General features: G+C 44.8%; 1 protein-coding gene across 1 annotated transcript in view; it reads left to right on the top strand.

Moving 5' to 3' along the window:
* Window positions 1-18,065, top strand: part of CUEDC1 (CUE domain containing 1) — a 387,720-nt gene extending 369,655 nt beyond the window's left edge. Inside the window, exons 8-10 of the mRNA XM_063954793.1 lie at window positions 12,134-12,227; window positions 13,881-13,939; window positions 17,902-18,065. Coding sequence (XP_063810863.1) covers window positions 12,134-12,227; window positions 13,881-13,939; window positions 17,902-18,050 — 302 coding nt within the window. The 3' untranslated portion in view covers window positions 18,051-18,065. The remainder of the gene's footprint in view (window positions 1-12,133; window positions 12,228-13,880; window positions 13,940-17,901) is intronic.
* The last annotated feature ends 1,148 nt before the right edge of the window (window positions 18,066-19,213 follow it).

The following is a 19,213-nucleotide window of genomic DNA, read 5'->3' as shown; positions in this document are numbered from 1 at the left end:
ATGAGAGCGGGCATTCTCCGACTACAGTGCACGCTGCAATGCTATTTGCGCTGCGCTAGGATACAAAACCGCATTGTGGACCTGGTTTTGTCTGATTTCTGCTCACACTCCCGGAGGGGTGCAAGAAGGAATCCTGTAGTCGCATATAACATTGCGCTGAATTGAATAGCTCTGGAAGCTCCCTCCCAGCACTATTAAAAGTGTGCTGAATTGAAACGAGCCAAATGTGACATTATCCTTTCCAAGCTAAGCTATGGAGAAGGTGAGCCTTTATCACATCACTGGGGGCAAGGTTTAATGTCATTGTGAGACGTGGCTATGGCAGTGTATTAGAAAGCCGCTTCACTGAGAAGGTGAAAGGTTGTAATTTGCGCATACCTGTACAATGAGGTTTTTTTTAAAAACCAGTGCTGTTAGTGGATAATGAGAGGTGATGATTTGTGAAGCGTCTGCCCCCTGCCCTATCGCGTGTCAGCTACATCTTCCCACTGGGCTCCTTCCAGAGGGGAGAAAGAAAACGTAGTATGTTCTGCACCCAGGAAAAATGTGCATCACACATTAATGGGGAGTGATAAAGTGACAACTAATCAGCTTCTGTCATCTTTCACACACAGCCTGTAAAATGACAAAAGCTTTTTTGTTGTTACTTTATTTCTCTCTCAAAGATTTGATAAATCCCCCCCCCTTGATCAAGCATTAAGAAGCGTCCCATCTCTCCTGTGGGATATGCGGCAGATTTACGTGAGTGGTATATCAGATCTGACACTTAGCTAGTTCATCAGCACAAAAAAGTTCCTTCACAATGCGACCACAGTGTGCATAGTCACGCACAGGCAGGGCGGCCACTGTGCATACACAGTTTAGCAAAAATCACTTGTTTACCATATTTGCTAAATTACGTTCCAACCTGAATGAAGGCCTATATCATTTTGGTTCTTAGCCTCATAATATAGAAAGCCATAATTAGAAAGCCATAATTGAAAACAGAATTCTGTTTATACATGTAAAAGAAACCAATGGAGTCACCATCCAGATTGTCAGTACTGAGTTTTTGCATGGTATAAGTACATCGTATTTCCCATTAAGGGGATCACTATTAGATACAGTATGGGTTAGATCTGATAAATACTGCTATCATAAACACATGTTGTAGTCAAAAGGTTGACAATGAAAATGTCAACACAGCCGTGCCAACATTTATGATCTTGACATTGTCAACAGATGAGTCATGAAATGCAGTTGCCCCAGGGCTATAAGCTGATAGCTAAGGGTCCCCTTTTTCCAGGTGTACCAGATTTTTTTTAAATCAGATCTGGGGAACCGGAGATATACATCAAAGCAATGGTCCCCATCCGAGCCTCTTAATTGCTCTTCCCAGCCAGATATCTTGGGTTCTGTCTGACTTTTTTTATTTTTTGTGAGGATATACTCCAAAAGCTGTGACTCTCCCCTTTTAGGTGGACACTGGCAGCTTGTCTCTATTATGGCCAGAACCAGAGAGATCAGCCTTTTAGCAGCTGGTCCCTGATCCAGCTCCACATGCCTAATATGCTCTGGTTCCTGAACTCTGATCCCCAAGTCCCCAGTACATCCTGAAAGGAAGGACTCTAGTTTTCTGGTTCCATCGAAAACTAAATAATCTATTTCCTGGAACTGGAGGTATCTGCAGTCAAGCCAGCTGCCCTCCCACCGGAAAATGATGAATGTTGTGCCCACTTCGCTGCCACCCAGGGTGTTAGTGTTGTGGGGAGGGGGGGTAAGGGTTAGGAACCACCGGGGGGAGGTTAGGTCTTAGGCAATAAGTGGGGAGGGTTAGGGTTAGGCTGGGGGGAGGCTGGGGGGGTAGGTTTAGGATGCGGTATGGGAGGGTAGAGGATAGTATACTTACAAGGGCTTAGCTACCATAGGTGCAGGCAGTGCAGCTGCTATGGGGCCCAGAGCTGAGAGGGGCCCATCTTCCCTGTCAATGTTACATGTGTTGTATACATTTTCAACCACTGGGTGGTACATAGGGGCCCTTACAAACTTTTGCCTTTCATCCTACAATATATCTGGTTACACCCCTGGACCTGCTCATTCTACTGTGGTATAAAATGAACTGGAGGGCATTATAATGTTGCATGTAGTAATATGAACTGGGGCACTGTAGTGTAGCACAGTATAAAGTGGAGGCACCATAGTGTTGCATAATATGAACTGGAGGCATTGTATAGAGTAATGTGAACTAGGGTTACTGTATTGCATAATGTGTACTGGCAGCCCTACAATGTGATATACAGGTTGAGTATCCCATATCCAAATATTCCGAAATACGGACTTTTTTGAGTGAGAGTGAGATAGTGAAACCTTTGTTTTCTGATGGCTCAATGTACACAAACTTTGTTTAATACACAAAGTTATTAAAAATATTGTATTAAATGACCTTCAGGCTGTGTGTATAAGGTGTATATGAAATATAAATTAATTGTGCGAATGTAGACACACTTTGTTTAATGCACAAAGTTATAAAAAATATTGGCTGAAATTATCTTCAGGCTGTGTGTATAAGGTGTATATGAAACACAAATGCATTCTGTGATTAGACTTGGGTCCCATCGCCATGATATCTCATTATGGTATGCAATTATTCCAAAATACGGAAAAATCCCATATCCAAAATACCTCTGGTCCCAAGCATTTTGGATAAGGGATACTCAATCTGTACTATGGTCCATAAAATAAACAAGGGCAGTTCTATGGGGGATAACAATAACTAAGGCACTACTATAGATCAGTAAGTAAACTAGGGCACTATTATGGGGCATACAATGAACAACTGCTGCAGAGAGGTGTCTCTAGAAGCATTGGGACAGGGGCCCCTTCAAAATGTTGCTATGGGGCCCACAAATTTCTGGCTACGCCCCTGTATACTTGCCTCGCCCCTGTCAGGATTTTAAAGATCAGGATGCCGGCATCTGTATTGTGACCGCCGGCATGCCATCACACATATCGAACCATATATTTACTGCTAATAATCCTAGGGTACAGTGCACCATTATCACAGTGGTACAGATAGCACTTTACACTCTACTTATAAGCCTCCCAGACTGAACTTTGAAGACCCATGGGATGATATCCTCCTCCCCATGTGTCCAACCAATATGCTAACGCGGCCTCCACAGCTATTATAACATAATAATGCATGCATGCTTGTGATAACAAGAAATAAGAGTCATTTAAAAAAATAATGAAGATATGAAATCCTAGTTTGGTGCATGATTGTTATATCGCTGAAAGTGTGTAATAACAGAAGTGCTTCATGAGAGGTAAATGAATAATATTAGGTGCACTCCCAGGACAGGTAATAATAATACACCCAGGTGGCAATGAAATGGTCCTGGGAAAGCTACACAGCACGTAGGTCACTGTGTCCCAGTGATGTGTACCTGGTGGCTGGTTGGAAATCCTTCACAAGTACAGTCAGTATAGCAAAGTTGTTGTTACAGTAGTATGTATTACGGTGTGGAGTTGCTGAACCATCTTCCTGTGAACTAGTGCCCAGTACCTGTCAGTATAGTCTATTGCCTGCTGTATGGCTGAGAATGGCAGTGGTGCAGAAGAGAACATTTCCATTGTTCCTAATGTCTGTGTTATTTGCTTATAACAGCCAAAAGACAGATTGTTACCTAGGAGCCAGTAGAAATGAAACCTCCTAATGAAAATATGAAATCAATCTGTTTGTTTATTATGCTCCTTTATAAGAGTAGTCTCAGTATGCCACAACATTTCATCTGTGAGTGACAAATGCTGCAGTGGGAAGTGCAAAGAAAAAGGATTTGCAAACACTCAGTAAAATGTACATTAAAGCCAGTGCTAAAGTGTCCTCTTTACAGTAAAACATCAGCAAGTGCTAGAATCCTGATAGGAGGGCATGATATAGAAAACGTTGATTCTAGATTGGGCTTTATTCTCAACATCATGCTAGTTTTAAAGCAGAGTTGCTGCATCACTGCCTTTCATCAGTGATATTACAGCATAAGGCATCCTGTAGTGGTGCTTGATTAATCCAACAAAGACTGGGAATTGTCTGTGTTATGAATCCTCTAACACTTAGTAGCAGGGCAAGATTATTGACTCAGCTGTACAGACGACTGCCTAGGGCCCAGTGGGACCTCGGGGGCCCATTTGCAGACAGCCACTGTCATGTTTGTAAATCCATTTTTCTGTGTATCAATTGCTTTTGTTCCCATCTGTCGCAGTAGTAAGTGGGGCGGGACTTGGAGGGTGGCACCCCATGAAAGATGGGCCATGAATGATGGCAATGAAAGATTTAGGATGCGATCGCACTTTGATAGTTTGCATTTGCGATTTTTGTACTTACTGAATAAGGGCTAAAGTGTACAAGGGGGAAAAACTCCATTCCAAGAGTTTATTTGGGCGAGTTAATAAATACACATTTTTGCATATTTTGAGCCAGTCAATCTCTCTTTCTCTCAGATAATCAGGTGGCCAAATTAGTAATTTTCCTAGGGACCCGTGGTGCCTTAATTAGGCTCTGCTTATTTGACAGCAGATAAGAAATGCTTGGCCCATGTAGTCTGTCCTAAACACACGTACATGCACACACTTATAAACTAGGGTTCATTTTTTGTTGGGAGCCAATTAACCTACCAGTATATTTTTGGATTGTGGGAAGAAATTGGAGTACCTGGAGAAAACCCACGCAAGCACGAGGAGAATATACACTCTGCACACAGTAAAGACCATGGTGGGAATCCTACTAACATAGTTTCTGAGGTTGAAAAAAAATTGTCCATAGAGTTCAACCTGTTATTGATCTCCTACACTGTAATATTTTTAAGACTAATTTTAACTGTGGTGAATATTTAGCCGTTATGTCAATTTCTTTTTTTTCAATTGTTATTTTATTTTACTACTATAGTGCATGATTAACCCACCACAACCCTGTATATCCTTACCCATTAGGAATTTATCTAGCCCATTCTTAAAAGTAATGACCGAGGGGGTAATTCAGACTGCATCGCTACAGTGGCAGCGATCGCAGTCTGAAGAATGGGCGCACTGCGCGTGCACACCCCCGGAGCTAAGTGAGATGCTAACTAAAAGCCACGTCACACGCAGCCGCTGCGACCCGGCATATGGCGGGTAGCTCCCTGCCAGAGCACCATTCGATGCTTTAGCACCAGTGAAGGGGGGGGGGGTGGCAGCGCCAGACATGCAAAGCAGACTAGCCCTGTGCTGGGCGTCCCGCTGCATGTCTGAGAAATTGATCGTAGATGTGCTAAATTTTTCACATCTATGATCAGGTCTGAATTAGGCCCCGAGTCCGCCATTACTACTCTCTCAGGCAGGGCATTCCAAGTACATATTGTCCTTACTGTGAAGAAACCTTTCCGTCTCTGTGTGCGAAATCTCTTCTCTTACCTAAATGGTTGTCCACATGTCTTTTTTGATGATCTTACTAATAACAAATTCCCCCGCTAGCTCTGTGTATTGACACTTTTAAATATTTGTAAATGTTAATCATGTCCCCTCTTAATCTAATTTTATTCCAGTGTAAACATGCCTAGCCTATCAAGCCTTTCCTCGTATTCTAGCGTCTCTATCCCCTTAATCAATTTGGCCGCGTGTCTTTGAACCTTTTCTAGTTCCAGGATATCCTTTTTGTAGTATGGTGCACATAATTGTGCACTGCATTCGAGTTGCAGCCTCACCAGTGATTTAAACAATGGGAGTATAACATTCTCATACCTTGCATCAATTCCCCGCTTTATGTATGCTAATACCTTGTTTGTCTTTTTTGCTGCAATCCTACTTTGGGTACTGCTGCTAAGTTTTTTATCTATGTGAACACCTAAATCTTTTTCCAGTACAGAATCTTCTAGTTTCTCCCCATTTAGTATGATTCTCCTCATTTAGTATGGGGAAAAGTAATCAAACCCATGACCTCAGTGCTGTGATGCAGTAATGCTAAGTAATGTAATGATTACACCTTCCATACTGCCCTTTCTCAGATAAAGATGCTCCATGGGTCCACATTTGTTAGTGGTTCTTCAACACTGCACTCTAATATGTTTCACCAGATCACCATAATCCTTACATGCAAAACACTAAGCTAACGCTGAAACAGTGCTCATGGATGGATTAATGACCTAAGCCAAAGACTTGTTCTAAAGACTTGTTCTAAAGAAATATTCTTACAAATGTGTCATTCCCTAACTTATACAAAACACGCTCTTCTCTCATAATACCTTGCGGTAGCATTGCATGTCATGTTGTGTCAGAAAAGGGCTTAGGGTGCACAGGGGCTAATCTGCACCTCCTCCCCGATAGCCACCTGGGTCACCACTCGCTGGCACCTACCCCCTGCTCCTGTTTTTCCCCTTTTCCCTCTGCTGACTTCTTGTATCAGTTCCCACTCTCCCCTCCACTCTCACTAATACTCCTCCTTGGCCCCCTGTTCTACCCCTCCTGCTTCATCATGCCCTCTTGTTTCTCACTATGCAACCCCTCTCCCTGATCAGTGGCGTAACTACTGCCCCCGCAGCCATCGCGGTGGCTTGGGGGCGAGGGGCTGCGGGGGCGCCGCCACTGATTTAGAGCAGATTGACATGCGGACGAGCGTCCGCATGTCAATCTGCTGTCTCCTCTCCCTCCCTGCTGTAAGGAGGGACACGGAGGGCACAGCGCGCGCCTCTCCCGTGTCCCTCCTGCATCTCCGTCGGCTCTAATAAAGGAAGTGCCGTTCGTGAGCTCTGATTGGCTCACGAACCGGCACTTCCTTTATTAGAGCCGACGGAGATGCAGGAGGGACACGGGAGAGGCGCGCGCTGTGCCCTCCTTGTCCCTCCTTCACAGCAGCGGGGGAGCGTGGGGGGGGGGGGGGGCACTGAGGGGACATATATGGCACTGGGGGGGCATGTATGGCATGGGGGGGCACTGAGGGGGCATATATGGCACGGGGGGCACTGAGGGGGCATATATGGCACTGAGGGGGCATATATGGCACTGGGGGGGTACTGAGGGGGCATATATGGCACTGTATGTGTACCTGGCACATGGGGGGGGCTATATTTGGCACTGGGGGCACGTGAGCACCTGGCACTGTGGGGGAATATCTGGCACTGGGGGGCATATGTGGCACTGGGGGGGGGGCTATATTTGGCACTGGGGGCATGTGAGTACCTGGCACCGTGGGGGAATATCTGGCACTGGGGACATATGTGGCACTGGGAGCACAGCACTAGCAACAAGCACTACCCCCTAGCAATGAGCATGACACCCAGTGCATGAAACCCCTGGCAACGAGCATGACACCCAGTGCATGAAACAGCTGGCAACGAGCATGACACCCTGAGCATGAAAACCCCTGGCACCGTGCATGGAACCAAGAGCATGAAACCCCTGGCAACGAGCAGGTAATTTAAAAGTAATTAGAAGCCTTACTGTAGGACTTAATGTGTAATGGGCATTACGGTGTGTGGCATAATGTATCACAGACATTGCGGTGTGTGTCATAATGTGTCACAGGCATTACGGTGTGTGGCATACTATATCACGGGCATTGTGGTATAATGTCTCAAGGGCATTGCAGTGTGGCATAGGGTATAACGGGCATTGCGGTATGTGTCACAGGCATTACAGTGTATGGTATACTATATCACGGGCATTGTGATATGTGGTATAATGTCTCAGGGTCATTGCAGTGTGTGGCATAATGTATCACGGACATTGCGGTGTGTGTCATAATGTGTCAGGCATTACGGTGTGTTGTATACTATATCACGGGCATTGTGGTATGTGGTATAATGTCTCAAGGGCATTGCAGTGTGGCATAATGTATAACGGGCATTGCGGTATGTGTCACAGGCATTACGGTGTGTGGCATACTATATCACAGGCATTGTGGTATGTGGTATAATGTCTCGGGCATTGCAGTGTGGCATAGGGTATAACGGGCATTGCGGTATGTGTCACAGGCATTACGGTGTATGGTATACTATATCACGGGCATTGTGATATGTGGTATAATGTCTCAGGGTCATTGCAGTGTGTGGCATAATGTATCACGGACATTGCGGTGTGTGTCATAATGTGTCAGGCATTACGGTGTGTTGTATACTATATCACGGGCATTGTGGTATGTGGTATAATGTCTCAGGGTCATTGCAGTGTGTGGCATAATGTATAACGGGCATTGCGGTATGTGTCAGGCATTACTGTGTGTTGTATACTATATCACGGGCATTGTGGTATGTGGTATAATGTCTCAGGGTCATTGCAGTGTGTGTCATAATGTGTCACAGGCATTGTATGTGCTATAATGTATCAGGGGCATTGCAGTGTGTAGCATAATGTATAACGGGCATTGCGATTCCTGTCGTCATGTGTCACAGGCATTACGGTGTGTGGCATAATGTGTCACAGGCATTACGGTGTGTGGCATAATATGTCGGGGGCATTATGGTGTGTGCATATTGTGTCATGTGCATTATTGTGTGTGGAATAATGTCTAAGGGCCATTGCAGTATGTGGCATAATGTATACTGGGCATTACTATAAGGAGGAAAAATGACAAATAATGTAAGGGGCATGAATCAGGTTTATTTTTCTTTCCTGTGGTGGCTAACGTCTGGGCGTGCAGGTTGCAAAACTGGGGTATAAGGAAGTCTTTTCCTGCAAAGCCACGCCCCTTTGTGCAAAGCCACACCCATTCCAATGAAACCACGCCCCATTTTGGTGGCGCGCGCCCCTTCGGCGCGTGCATGTTTGTCCCTTTAATAGTGGCAATTATGGGGGATTGGGGGGGGGGGGGGGGAAGAATTTTTTGGCTTGGGGGAGAAAAACTTCTAATTACGCCACTGTCCCTGATGCATCCAGTCTTGTGCATGCACGGTCTGTAATTGCGGCTTGGAAACCTTACAAATCTTCAGCCTACCTTTCCAGGCAGTGGTGACTTTGCATTGACATGGGAGTCTCCTGTAGAATGTGGGAAAGTAGGCAGCCTTGCCCTATTTCTAATGTTAACAATATTACAATTACCATGATAGCTTCATCATTTTATTTAGGCACTATACAAGTAAAACTGACATGAAACCTAGTGGTGCAGCATGTCTTGAACCTCCAGAGTGAATATTTCATACATCCAGCGAGTACAGGTACCCCTGATTAAGAACCACCGCCCTTGTGGTCTATTTAGCATATTTTTTTAGCCCCTATCCTATTGTCATTTAACCTCTTTAGACTTGTATGCAATCCCACTGCTGCTTCACATGGCAGACATAAAACAGTTCATTCTACTCTATTCAACTGCAGTGAGATTGGCTTTGTTGAAGGCGGGTATCACACCTGCATATGCCCCTTACCACCACCACATACCCAAAAGATTTATGGTATACATACCTTATGTTACTAATTGGAATGTCAACATGTAGTATTTATACTACATACTGTACTATATGGCGACAGAGTACGTGTCATCATGTTCTTCATATCGCCATGCAAGATGTCGAGTTGTAACATAATGGCATGGCCATAATGTAAACCTCTAACCCTAATGCCAACATGTCATATGTTGACATTTCATCTGTCAACATTTTCCAGATATCAACATTTTAACCATCATAACATTTGACATGTCTATAGGAAGGTTAAGTGCAAGACACATTCTGCTGCAATGTGTCTATCCAACAATTAGATATAGGTTAAGAATGATGTGTTTTATTCTCTAAAAAAAGAAATCCACAAGATTGATTTATCCAACTGGTACTGTTGCCCAATCCTTTAATTGTTTGACATTTTTGTTGAATTTCTAAATTCTGTAAACTAGCTAGTCTCCACCATGGCCAGATTAAGGCTGGTGAGGGCCCAGGGGCAATGAACTTCTGAGGCCCCCACTACTAAGAGTGTTGGCAAATCCTGAACACACACACACACACACAAGGGATGCAGCATCTTACCTAGACGCTGCAGCATGTTCAGAGACAGCACGCCACACCACTAACAGACGCAACCAGCTCAGGGTCACAGTCTTGCAGGATTTTACATCCCTATCCCGCAAGACTGACTCTAGATGGAGGAGATCCTTGGCGGCAAAACAGCTGAGCCACCAGAGGGGACTCCTCAGTTTTTCACAGCACTGTGTGGCGCCTCCGGGACGACCACCCCTGTCACCTTTCTCTTAATCCAGCGATGGTCTCCACTTTTATATTTTACTTATGGCGTCATGCCCTCTTAGATATAATTTATCCATAGCGATAGCTGATGATTCTGGATAATTTTAGCACAGAAAGGTTTCACAGGCTTAATGGCAGTACACCGCTTAATAAATATGCTCCATGATATTCTACCTACTTCTTGGTTAATAAAAAGCTACAAATTCCTAGTCATCAACCAGATCATGAAGTGATAAGATATGGTTAATCAGATGAAGGTTCAGATTGCCCCACTCCCACCTTTAGCTTTGCTTTTTAAGATGTTTCTTCAAACACAAATGCATCATGAACAGGTGAATAGTACCGTCATTACCTACATGTTCTGTGACAGTGAATTCCATAAAACATGATTTGTTAAGAGTATGCAAGTATAGAACCCTGCTAGACAGAGTGCTAACTTGTTAGGGACCATGTGGAACCAAGGCAGTAAAGTATATCAGGACAGCGTAAGAAAGGTGATCATATGTAACCTTAGGCACTGGAACTGGGAAGGGGAAGGGGGGCTCACCTCCAAATATTATGAGAGGTACCAGTCAAAGTACTGGGCCGTGGGACGAAGTGCAGCCACCATCTACATTTTAATACAGGCAGTGTCAGGGCAGAGTAATACCTGTTCCAGTCTGCTCCACCTCCTACCTTCCCACAGCCCATCTCCTTCTGCCTCCACGTCCCTACTCCCCCCCTATATAGGGTGGCCAATCCCGGGCCATTTTTTCAATCCCGGGTATCAGGATTGAAAAATGGTCAATCCTGGGATACCCAGTATTGTTTTTTACCTGTGTAGCCGCCCCACCCCATAACTCACCAAGATACCTGAGAGGGTGGGAGGGTTGGCCACTTCCTTCCATGCGGCAGGTGACGGCTGTGCAGCGTGACCTTTGACTCACGTCACACTGCATAGGGGGAGCTGGAAGGAGGGTGTCGGGCAGCGTCTGAGCATCCTGAGGACGCTCAACGCTGCCTGGCATTAAAAAAACAAAGGGCTGCCTGATCCCGAAATCCCCAGGATTGATCCTGGCCGATTTTTGGCCTAAATCCTGGGATCCTGCCGGTCCCGATCCTGGGATTGGCCACACAACACTATACCTTGCTCCAACCCCTACAGTGTGTGGCTAGTTACTGTGGGCTGGTCCCGGGGGGGGGGGGGCACTTTTCTCACCTTCCACTTCATATGTTCCTCACCTCTTCCTCCTCCCACCTTTGTAAGCTCCCTTTTTTCCTCCCACCCTCATCCCTCACGGTACCCCTTGACCTCCCCCCATTTCCAACTGGGCTCAGATGAAAGTCTGGAAAGTCTGTACCACGTATGCAACCATGATCCATAGGATTGCATGGTTGTGTATGCTCCCATGAACGGGTCACACATGGGCGCAGCTAACTCAGTTGCGATGCAGCCGCACATGTGAGTCATTCGTGGGTAAGCTGACGGCGGCCGCCTTTCTAGATAGATATCTCTGTCATCAGGTAGGTGGTGTGGCAGGTAATCATAGGTTCCCCTGAGAGGGCAACTTTCAGCGATTTAGGGGTGGTAGAATGAAATGATATCTTAACCCCTCCCAACCAAAAAGGTTGTGGCATCCCTGTATGTAATATGTGTTTGTTCATAAGGCACATACCACTGTAAGTTTAGCGGCGAATGTCATACATAAGTCACTCCTGCAAAATCTTATAATAAAACTTTACAGTTGTCACTTTTACATATATAATATTATGTGTTTTATGCTTTTTGCAAGGCTCTGTTTTACAATTGTTAACAATATTGCATTTTCTTAGTTTTGTGTAGCAGCTTTGGTGCTTGATATACATAAGATAAAATAACAATTTAGGCTCTATTTACAATGTAATTTTGTTTCCAATCTCTGCTATTGGCGTTTGCAGTTGCTGTGAATTGTTATTGAGGAGAGGTTTCTTTGTTTCAGCAACCAGGAAGAAATTGCTGGAGATTGCCAGAGCATTTTCAGAGAAAACAAAGATGAGGAAATCCAAGAGAAAGCATTTGCTCAAACACCAAGTGTATCCTTTGATATTGCACAATGCAATTCTCCTGCATGTATACTGTACCTCCCAACATTGGGCCTTTATACATGATAAGCATACTGTACTTTTTAGTACATAAGTGGACTCTTAGGGGTAAATTCACTAAAGGTTCTAAAACAGAGAATTGGAGATGTTGCCCATAGTAACAAATCAGATGCGGTCTATCATTTTGTAAAAGGCAATACAAAAATGATAGACAGCATCTAATTGGTTGCTATAGGCAACATCACCAATTCCCCGCTTTAGTAAATTTATCCCTTATAGTCAGCAACATTGTGTTTGCTGTGTCCCTGTGATTCCTGCATGCTTATACCATTTTTGATTAAAATAATAATTGTTCTATTACAGGGTCCTGAAAAGTATTTGATTTGAATGTATTTTTGTATTACTGTGCTCCTGTTTCTCTTCATTCAACACTACTTCCAATAGACAGATGTGTGCACTGGGTACACACTAGAGCGAGATGTCGGCGGACAGAGCCGTCGATCCAGGTTAGAATATACACTTACCGATTGGCCGTATGAAATATCGGTCTTGTCATCCAGCTGGACGGGCATTTGAATTGCCTGCCCAGCTGTAACGTAAGCCCCTGCAGCCAATGTATGGGTGGTAGACCACCCGTACACAAAGCCAGATGCGCATTTATATCGGCCATCGGCTGTGCTGAACAGCTGACACGGTATGTCTGTGACTGACATTGTTCACAGACATATTATTTGTATACACTCACCGACACGCTAGTGATATATTGGCCATTTGATCGAATTGACTGTTTGTGCTTACAGCAGATATATCGCCCAGTGTGCACCCAGCTTAAGGCTGAATATGGAGCACAGAGAGAGAGAGAGCCATAGATGAAGGCCCAATGGGCCATCTGTTTCCCATCACTGCTTCGTAACCTTTATAAAGCATATGCGATACCATTCTCCGAAAATAGAGCAATTTGGTGAACCTGTAAACTAAAGCCACAAACACATCTCTAGTTTGTTTGGTTTTAGAAAAGTGTATTGCCAGAACCGACATTATTTCCCTTTATCTAACTGTCAACAAATAGAAGATCCAGTACCTTATCTTAAAGCACAAACTGTAGCAACATGTTTCTATTTTCACAAGACTAGCAAATGGCAATTCATGTTAATTGGCTACAATAAGTAGCAGGCTGGGGAGAGTGCACATGGGACCCTGGGGATCAGTACTAAATGCCGCCGGCCGGAATCCCGGCGGTCGAAATACCGACGCCGGAATCCCGACCACACAATCCCGACAGGGGTGGCGAGCGGAACGCAGCCCCTTGCGGGCTCGCCACGCTCGGCACACTATTATATTCTCCCTCTATGGGTGTCGTGGACACCCACGGAAGGGAGAATATGTCGGGATTGTAGCGGTCGGGATTCCGGCGTCGGTATTTCGACCGCCGGGATTCCGGCCGGCGGCATCTTGACCGCATCCCGGGACCCTGTCCTCTCTGTAACATTGGTGCTCACATTGTACTGCCATTTGATTTTGATCACTGAGTAATCACTACTGTCCCCATGACTGGCTCATAGTGCAAAATAACATGATATAAAAATGGTAGCATTAGCTTGTGATCCTCACACCCAGCTGTTTTATCCTTTACATAAACTGCAGTTTTGGAACAGCCGCCTCCACAGCCAATCTTCTGGATGATGTTGAAGGACATTCATGTGGTGAGTTTTTCTCCAATGACCTTTACTGTATGTTAAAACTACTCATTCATTTGTTAAATGTAGCAACCTTTTTTTTTCCAAAATGAAATTTGACAAATTGTGCATGCATTCAATTAAAATAGAATTACATTTTAATTTAAAATTGATGCTCTAACATAAAATAGGTCCTGTAATGTTTTGACTGAATCACCTCTTAAAGCGGGGAATTTAATTCAGCGTGAGTTTTTTAAGCTCCTGGGATGAGTGTCAGGAGCTATTAATTTGACCATCCTGTAAATCTGCAACTATTGGATTCCTGCTCACACCCTCCCGAGGTGTACACAGACATCCACGCTAACTAGTCAGGCAGTTAAGTTGGATAATGCAGTATACTGTTACTAGTTACTTGCTATAACCACTTGCCTGGTGTGGTCGCATCAGATGTGCCCACACCAGGCTGGAATTTCCCTGACATGGTCCCAACTGATGGAACCAGTCAGAAACGCCTACTGTGCGACTGCTGGAAAATAATCTTCCAACAGCCGCATGCTTAGAGGGACCTCCTGACCCTTCTGCACCTATGGCTCTGCTCCCAGTGTCTGCTGGTTGCAGTGATCATCCAGTACAGCAGCTACCACCCAGCGACTGCAGAAAGGAGCACTCACAGGGGGAAATGTGTGCCCAGCGCCCGCTTGCAGGCATCGGGGGAAGTCAACAGCAGCCCTCTCTGTGGGAGCCAGGGAAGTGAGAAGCAGACCCACTGTGTGCCCGGTGCCTGCTCCTCTCTGGAGGCGTGGGGGAAGTCAGCAGCAGTCCCCTCTGTGTGCCTGGTGCCTGCTCCTCTCTGGAGGTGTGGGGGAAGTCAGCAGCAGTCCCCTCTGTGTGCCCGGTGCCTGCTCGTCTCTGCAGGTGTCGAGGAAGTCAGCAGCAGTCATCTCTGTGTGCCCAGCATCGGCTCCTCTCTGCAAGCGCCAAGAAAGTCAGCAGCAGCCACCTCATAGAAACATAGACTTTGATGGCAGATATGAACCACTTGGCCCATCTAGTCTGCCCCTCTTTTTCTTTTTTCCATATTTTTTTTATCTCAAACCTTATTTGATCCTTATTTCTTTGTAAGGATATCCTTATGTCTATCCCATGCATGATTAAATTGCTCTGCTGTCTTAGCCTCTACCACCTCTGATGGGAGGCTATTCCAGTTGTCCACTACCCTTTCTGTTAAGTAATGTTTCCTCAGATTTCCCCTGAACCTACCTCCCTCCAGTCTCAGTGCATGTCCTCGTGTCCTATTGCTTCTCTTCACTTGGAGAATGTTTCCCTCCTGGACTTTGTTAAACCCCTTGATATATTTGAAAGTTTCTATCATGTCCCCCCTTTCCCTTCTCTGCTCCAAACTATACATATTGAGATTTTTTAGTCTTTCATTCTACATCATATGTTTTGTAAAGTAGGCCATGCACCATTTTAGTTGCCCTTATTTGTACAGTCTCTAATGTATTAATATCCTTTTGAAGATATGGCCTCCAGAACTGTACACAGTATTCTAGATGAGGCCATACAAATGACCTATGCAGTGGCATTATTATTTATTTATTTCTATTGCTGATTCCTCTCCCAATGCAACCAAGCATCTGACTAGCCTTCCTCATTTCTTTGTTACATTGCTTACCTGCCTCTTTAAGTCACCTGAAATAGTGACTCCTAGATCCCTTTCCTCCTCAGCAGTTTTCCAGTATAGTGCCATTAATACTATATTTAGCCTTTAGATTTGTGAGACCCAAGTGAATGATTTTGCATTTTTGGGCATTAAACTGTAATTGCCACACTTGACCATTCCTCTAGTCTACCTAGATACTCAATCATTTGTTTTACCCCTCCCGGTGTGTCTACCCTGTTGTATACCTTTTGTGTCATCTGCAAAAAGGCATACTTTCCCTTCAATGCCATTTGCAGTGTCATCAATAAAGATATTAAAAAGCACTGATACAAGTACAGATCCCTGGGGTACTCCACTGGTAACATTTACCTCCTGTGAATGCACTCCATTTACTACAACTCTGTGTTATCTATCCTGCAACCAAGATCTTATTCATTCAACCATCTTAGTATCCAGTCCCAAGCTTTCGAGTTTATTTAGCAGTCTGCGATGTGGGACAGTGTCAAAAGCCTTACTAAAGTCTAGAAAAGCTAAATCGACGGCTCCACCTTTATCCATAAATTCTTCATTATTTTGTGTCCGCTTATATTTCCTAAAAGCCATCTTTTTGTGCTTTCACAATACTTGCTACTTCTTTTGCAAAGAAAGCTTCCTTTTCCATGTGTTTTTCCTAACACTTTTGATCAAAGGTCTGTTGCCTCTTAATATGCACCTGGCGCCTGCTCTTCTCTGCAGACTCCGAGGAAATGTAAAATAAGCAGCAGTAGCTGCATCCCTGTGTATGCCTGGTGCATGCCCCTATCTGCAGCCGCATGGGATTATTATTTCATTAAATCATGTTGGATATGTTTTAAATAGATGATAACCTAATTCAATCATATAAGCCTACAATTTCTGAGCATTTTTTGGAAACAAACATTAGCCAGTTAAGTGGTTAAATGGCATCTCCCGACTTAGGGCCTAATTCAGACCTGGTCACTGCGACGGCAGCGATCGCAGGCGGAAGCCCTATGTGGTGTACGCACACGTAGTGGCCGCACTGCGCATGTGCACACAGTGAAGCATCTCACTGGTGCGATCGCCTCTGCCTGATTGACAGGCAGAGGCGGGCGTGTCGGTGGTGTTGGTGGGGCACGGTCCGGACAATGCAGGCGTGTCCAGACCGTTGCTGGGACAGGCCGCTGCAGCTGCGTGACGTCACTATCAGCCGCTGTGACCCAAAACATAGCGGGTAGCCGTCGGTCTTGACAGCAGCAGCTAGGCTGCGTAGGCAGGGAGCTACTAGCCAGGTGTGAAAGCATCGCTGCTGTGCAGTGCTTTCGCACCTTTGCAGGGGGGGGGGGGGCTAGGGCCTGGCATGCGGGGCAGATTAGCCCTGTGCCATGCGTCCCCTTGCATGTCAGAGATTTTCATTGTAGATGTGTGTTTTTTCGCACATCTACGAGCAGCTCTGACTAAGTCCTTTAATTGGGGTTATACTGCATGGGCAATTGAAAAGTAATCCCAGTATCTTAACAAACTTGCCCTGCAAAGTTGATTGTAGATTTTCTTATGTGAATAAAAGGAGCTGTGTTATTTACACTGTATGATGTCCTTGGATTTACCCATGTACGTATGTGTCCTTTTACCCTGTGGCTTCAGCTGTGCCAGGTCCTGGGCAACTCAGGTGTGAGTGTCTTTTTTTGCTCAAAATGTGTGTGTTATTCACATAAATAAAATAACCAGAAGCAACATGACTGCATTGCTAGCACACACATTAGGCCGGATGTATGTTTGTAAGTAAAGCAAAAAAAGCAAGTAACAAACAATGTTGCCATACAAGGGGAGCAAGTACATTTATATTGTTTCTGTGCAGGGTAAATACTGGCTGCTTTTGCATGTACAGTAGCCCAGAAATGTTAAATAACTTTATTCTTACACTGCAATTTAGATTTCACTTTGAACACACCCCACCCAAATCGAAATCTCTCTGCACATCTTACATCTGCCCCACCTGCAGTGCAGCATGGTTTTGCCCAGCTTCTTGCTTTTTTTTTGCTTTACCTACAAACATGATGAGACCCATTATGTTTCATCTTGTGACATTGTATGCATGTAAAACTAATTCCTTTATGGTTAAAGTCCCAGACCAGTATCTATGGCATATGTGTGCAGCTTATTGCGCCTGCGATGCGACGAATATGCAAAATTTAAAGGCAAACTGGTACGCCACTCCTCGGAGCATCTCAGTCACACCGGACGTCTCACACCATGTGATATATACTGTAGGTGCATGAGGACACATCTGTATACATTGTGGTACATTGAGGAATTTTCTGTTTTTCAGATGAAGATATCCAAGCAAGGATAAAACGGCAGAACCATGAGGGGGTAGAAGCACAGAAAGAAGGACAGTCAAAGTTAGTTTCACTAACAACTTTTACTGCAACAGTGTATAGATTTGAAATCAGTATAGCAATTAGAGATGGCTACTGACTCTCTGTCTCAACACAGTGACTCGAATCATCAGGAAGTATGAATGATTCGAGTCACTCACAGTTTAATGAGTCAAGACAGCTGCAGCAGTAGCCTCTCTCAGCCAGTGGGAGGAGACTCAGTGTGTCGTTGTGATTGGCCAGTGGCAATACTAGGTTACACCCAGTGGGAGAGAGGCGAGGGAGCAGTTACGACTCACCAGTCAGTGAGTGCTGCACTGCTGTGCCTGATTCATTCATCCTGATTCCTGAGTCTGCCTGTGAGTCGAGACAGTTGTACACTGTGTAGACTCAGTGGACGGATCTGATTCATTCAGCATTAGCCTCACTGGTTATCACTCATTAGTGCTCACTGTTCCTGCTCAATGTGATTGTGACTGAATGATATGTGCTTCATGGCTGTTAAGCCAGAAGTAATGTGCATATTCAGTAACTAGTAATAATTTGTTATTAATAATATATCAACATAACACTGAATCTATGTTAATATTTTATTAACAATCAGTGCATAAGCAGCTGCCTCCCCCAATCAATGCAGCTGAATAACTAGCTGGACTGGACTGAGTCACTCCCTCCATGAGTCACCAGCACTGGTCTGCCTGCGCTGAGTCTCTCTGGCAACTCACTGAATCATGTGCACTGTCTCTGCAATACATTCCAATACAAATGAGTCATGTGACTCGAGACACTCCACTGAACTGAGTCATGTGTCTCAACTCAGTTCAGTGAATCACTTTGCCCATGACTAATAGCAATGTTATAGTGCTCTGTATGCTTAGTCTGACAACATAACTTCCACATTACATCTGTACAACCCCAACATACACACCTGCTCTGCAGACTCTCTTACATTCCCTCATCTCTGAGCCTTACCACTCAGCTGCACTCTCTGGTGCTCCCATCTCCCGAGGACAGGTAGTGCAAAGTTCCCCTCCACTCTGAACAGGCTGCATGAGGTTATACATCTGGGAACACACTGAAATCTAGTCTGCTGCTCTATAGGCCATTGCCGATTCCGATAAGCCTAGAGGATCCAGATCAGACCTCTGGGTCTTCTGTTTATCCAGTATCTATCTAATATTTTATCTGACAGGCCCGTACCGTAGTAATAGAAGGCGTACTACCCAGCATGCAATGTTGGCCTCTTTCAAGTCATTGGAAGAG

This window comes from Pseudophryne corroboree, chromosome 2 (genome assembly GCF_028390025.1).
Source record: "Pseudophryne corroboree isolate aPseCor3 chromosome 2, aPseCor3.hap2, whole genome shotgun sequence".
In the NCBI taxonomy this organism is placed as follows: Eukaryota; Metazoa; Chordata; class Amphibia; order Anura; family Myobatrachidae; genus Pseudophryne; species Pseudophryne corroboree.
Note: the sequence above shows the minus strand (reverse complement) of the source record. Positions and strands in the feature narration are given on the sequence as shown.